The sequence below is a fragment of the Cyprinodon variegatus genome, unplaced genomic scaffold, assembly GCF_000732505.1.
Source record: "Cyprinodon variegatus isolate N-32 unplaced genomic scaffold, C_variegatus-1.0 Scaffold1149, whole genome shotgun sequence".
Classification (NCBI taxonomy): Eukaryota; Metazoa; Chordata; class Actinopteri; order Cyprinodontiformes; family Cyprinodontidae; genus Cyprinodon; species Cyprinodon variegatus.
Window position 1 is genome coordinate 77,952 of NW_015151602.1, and position 3,301 is coordinate 81,252.

Below are 3,301 nucleotides of genomic sequence, written 5' to 3' on the forward strand. Positions count from 1 at the left end.
GGTGTGATTCCAGGGCTCTTTTTATTGGCAACATATTTTAGCTATCATAATCTTGTCCATACTTTTTCCACCTATTATAATCAACATTGTCCACCGACTTAATGCAGTTGTGGATTTTTGATTTATTATTTTTTTTTACTATCATTATTTTTATTTTTTTTTATTTTAGTTTTGTAGTTTTTAGCTTTCTTTACATTTATTCACAATTTTAGTTTCTTAGTTTTCTTATATTCATAAATTTTCCTTTTTTTATAATATCGATTACACAAGGATAATATCCTTTTAAAATCGAAAGGGTGGACTGTTGTTGGAAATTTTTAATCTTTCTTCTATTCTATATTAATTTATCATATTTACTCACTATAAAAGTTTTCACTCAGTCTGCTTTACCTTCAAGGCCACACATTTCTCTCAAGGCTGGTGTTTGTAGACCAGACAGAGCTTCTTCCCATAACAAACCAGATTCTTTCTAAAGGTTTATTCATCACATGTTACTGTTTAACCAAAGTGTCTGTAATTGTTTTGACTCTGACTGCTTTCCATTGTTGTAAGTAAGGAGGAACGAACGCTGTCCAGAGCAGAATGTTGTGCCATAAGGGCCGTATGATGAACTGTTCTCTCTTTGCAAAGATTATTAATAAATGTGCCGACTGAGTGAAATCCATCAATCTCCGTTTATTTAACTAGGATGAATACCGTAGTTGAATACTTTTTTCCCACGACAGAATCAACATGAGGAGGAACCCATGAGATGATGAACAGGTTCTATAGATTAGAACCTTTTTATTCTTCATCCTCCTCTGCTGCCAGAATATTTCACCTAAATAGAAATATTGATCCACGACCATTCAGGAAATAATCCCCTTATATTTTTACGGTAACAAAACTAAGGCTAGCCGTTTTGATGTGTACTGGTTTTACTGAATATTCTACCTGATATCTTTTCTAAATGACCATTTTAAACAAAATGTCATTCTGCACATCTAGAATAAACATTCTGGATGTCTAGAAATTAATTTCAGATCTCTATATTCCTATTGTTACTAGTCAGCATTTGTATTATTCTACCTATGAAGGAATGTATTTCAGATATAAATAAATACATTTTCAGTCAAGCTGATAAATATCAGAATGGCCACTTAAAATGAATAAATGAAATGAATAAATATTTAAAACTTAATTCTTACTAGTATAATTTTGTTTTGTTTTATACTTTCTAAAACTTGGTTTCTGCTACAAAAATGTAATTTAGAAAATGATAACAGTTCAGTCTAGGAGTGTGATTCTGATCAGAAAGAATCTTGTTTTAGTGATCTACAAATGGAACAACAGAGAGGAATGCTTTTAATAAATGTAAAAACGGCTTGCCATAGCCCACATCATATAAACCTACTCATTAACTGGAGCAGCAATCTTTGCAGCTGTTGCTTTGTCCTTTAAACACATTCTACTGTTTTTATATTTGCATTAAAACCTCTAGTTCCATTGGGATGAAAAAGGCGCTTCCTGTTTCCTGTTGTCAAGGTGACTTGTCAGATTTCCATACTAGTTGCTCACGAGCTCAACTCTGAGTGGACCTAGTTAAAATGAAATGAACTAATTGATAGCAGCCATTGTGAAACCAAACACTCAGAGCTCCTGACTTTAGGCTCCAGTAAATTAGGATTTGAATCTGAATTTATTAAATCTACTTAATGAAAAAGACCCCAGGTCAGTCATTCCAAAAACGTTAAAAACAATCCAATGGACTCCATTTTGAATTGGAAAAGCTTCCTAGATGGGAAGCAAAACATCTTCAAACTTGGGAACAAAGTCCAGCGGATTGTTTTTAACTTTCCTGGAACTACTGTCGGGTACCAAAGAAATGTCAAATAATAGTAAATATGGGTAATAATGTGTTGAGACTCCAGAAGAGATGCGATTCTTAAGTAACGGGTGAAATACAGTTTGTCCGAGTGGCGTTGCCATATGATGACGTCATAAGAAAGGGACAGGGCACAAGGCAGCGGAGATTTATACAGGGCGGAAAGTTCTTCACTCATTATATGACATGATGCCCCCCCCCCCTGGTTTCACCAAACCAGGGGGGGTTTGGGGGCATAAACAGCACGAGAAATGAAAGAAAACCAGTTGGTTGAATCTGAGTATAGAACAAAGCATTTTCCTACCATATAAAAAGGCTATTAGTAAATGATCACTTCTGCATTAAATATTAAATTCCCCTGATGCATTTTGTGAGCAATAGTTTTTCATTCATCTAGATTTTACAGGTTTTACATACACTTAATAAATGATCATAAAGATAGTTATTTTCTCATAAAGATTTTCCTTATGTAGCCTGTTGGGTTCAGAGGAGGTCCAGCAAATCTTTATTATCAGCATGAATCATGAAAATAACTTTTTCTGATTGGATTTGAAAGCGACAGCATGTGACCTCAGAGGGAGGCGGACCGCCATCATGCTAACCTCTCTGCCTCTGAATCAGTCCCAATCATCTGCATCATGGTTCCAGGATCCTTTCTGTAAATCAAAAGTTGCTCATCATCTGATAAGATGTTTTTAAAAAGCGGCCGGGTCGGCCCCGTCCTCCGCCTCTAGTCGGCTGCCATCAGCCCCTCCTGTCTCAGTTTATCTTGTATCTTGTCGGCCGTCAGGTTGAGCTGAACGCCCCTCAGAGCCGCCAGCAGTTCGTCAGTGGGCGCCCCGGCTCCTCCGCTCTTCCTCCACTCCTTCAGCAGCTCCATGGCCGTCTCCTCCAGGTCGGTGGGATGCCGCAGTGCGATGGACTCCAGCTTCGCCTCACTCAGTCCAAGTTTGCGTCCAAGTTTGCGCCAGTTCTTGCCCAGATTCTGGCTGATCACCTGCGTGGCGGCGTCCAGTTTAGCTGTGGGACAACATTGACATCAGATCAACGAATCATTAGGAAGAAAAGAAGCTTCTAGCTGGCAGCTTCCCAGCTGGTCATAGAACAGGTTGAACCAATAAATCTCAGTGGAGGCCTGCAGGACGGATCCGGCCCACCAATCGGCCCCCTGGATGACCATTAGAACCCACCCACAGGCCACCGCCGCTTCTGTGAGCTGCTGTGACTCTGCAGGCTACTGTTGCATTGTGGGGAATGTAGTGTTAGTGTGTTGCAGCACCTAAACTACATTCCAAGGGGAAAACATGATTGTGTTTTTCTTTTATTTTAATTCTTTTTATTGTACTTTGCATGTTTGGGTTGTTTTGGTTTTTGCTTTCCCTCCTTTAACAAGCTGGGCTGGAAGCGGAACGGACTCACTGCGTTCCCTAACTGCTG

At 39.0% G+C, this 3,301-nt stretch overlaps 1 protein-coding gene across 1 annotated transcript in view; it reads right to left on the reverse strand.

Annotated features, from left to right (window-relative positions):
- Positions 1 to 1,777: 1,777 nt before the first annotated feature.
- Positions 1,778 to 3,301, reverse strand: part of LOC107101768 (FAS-associated death domain protein-like) — a 5,439-nt gene continuing 3,915 nt past the window's right edge. Inside the window, exon 2 of the mRNA XM_015400813.1 lies at positions 1,778 to 2,884. Coding sequence (XP_015256299.1) covers positions 2,595 to 2,884 — 290 coding nt within the window. The 3' untranslated portion in view covers positions 1,778 to 2,594. The remainder of the gene's footprint in view (positions 2,885 to 3,301) is intronic.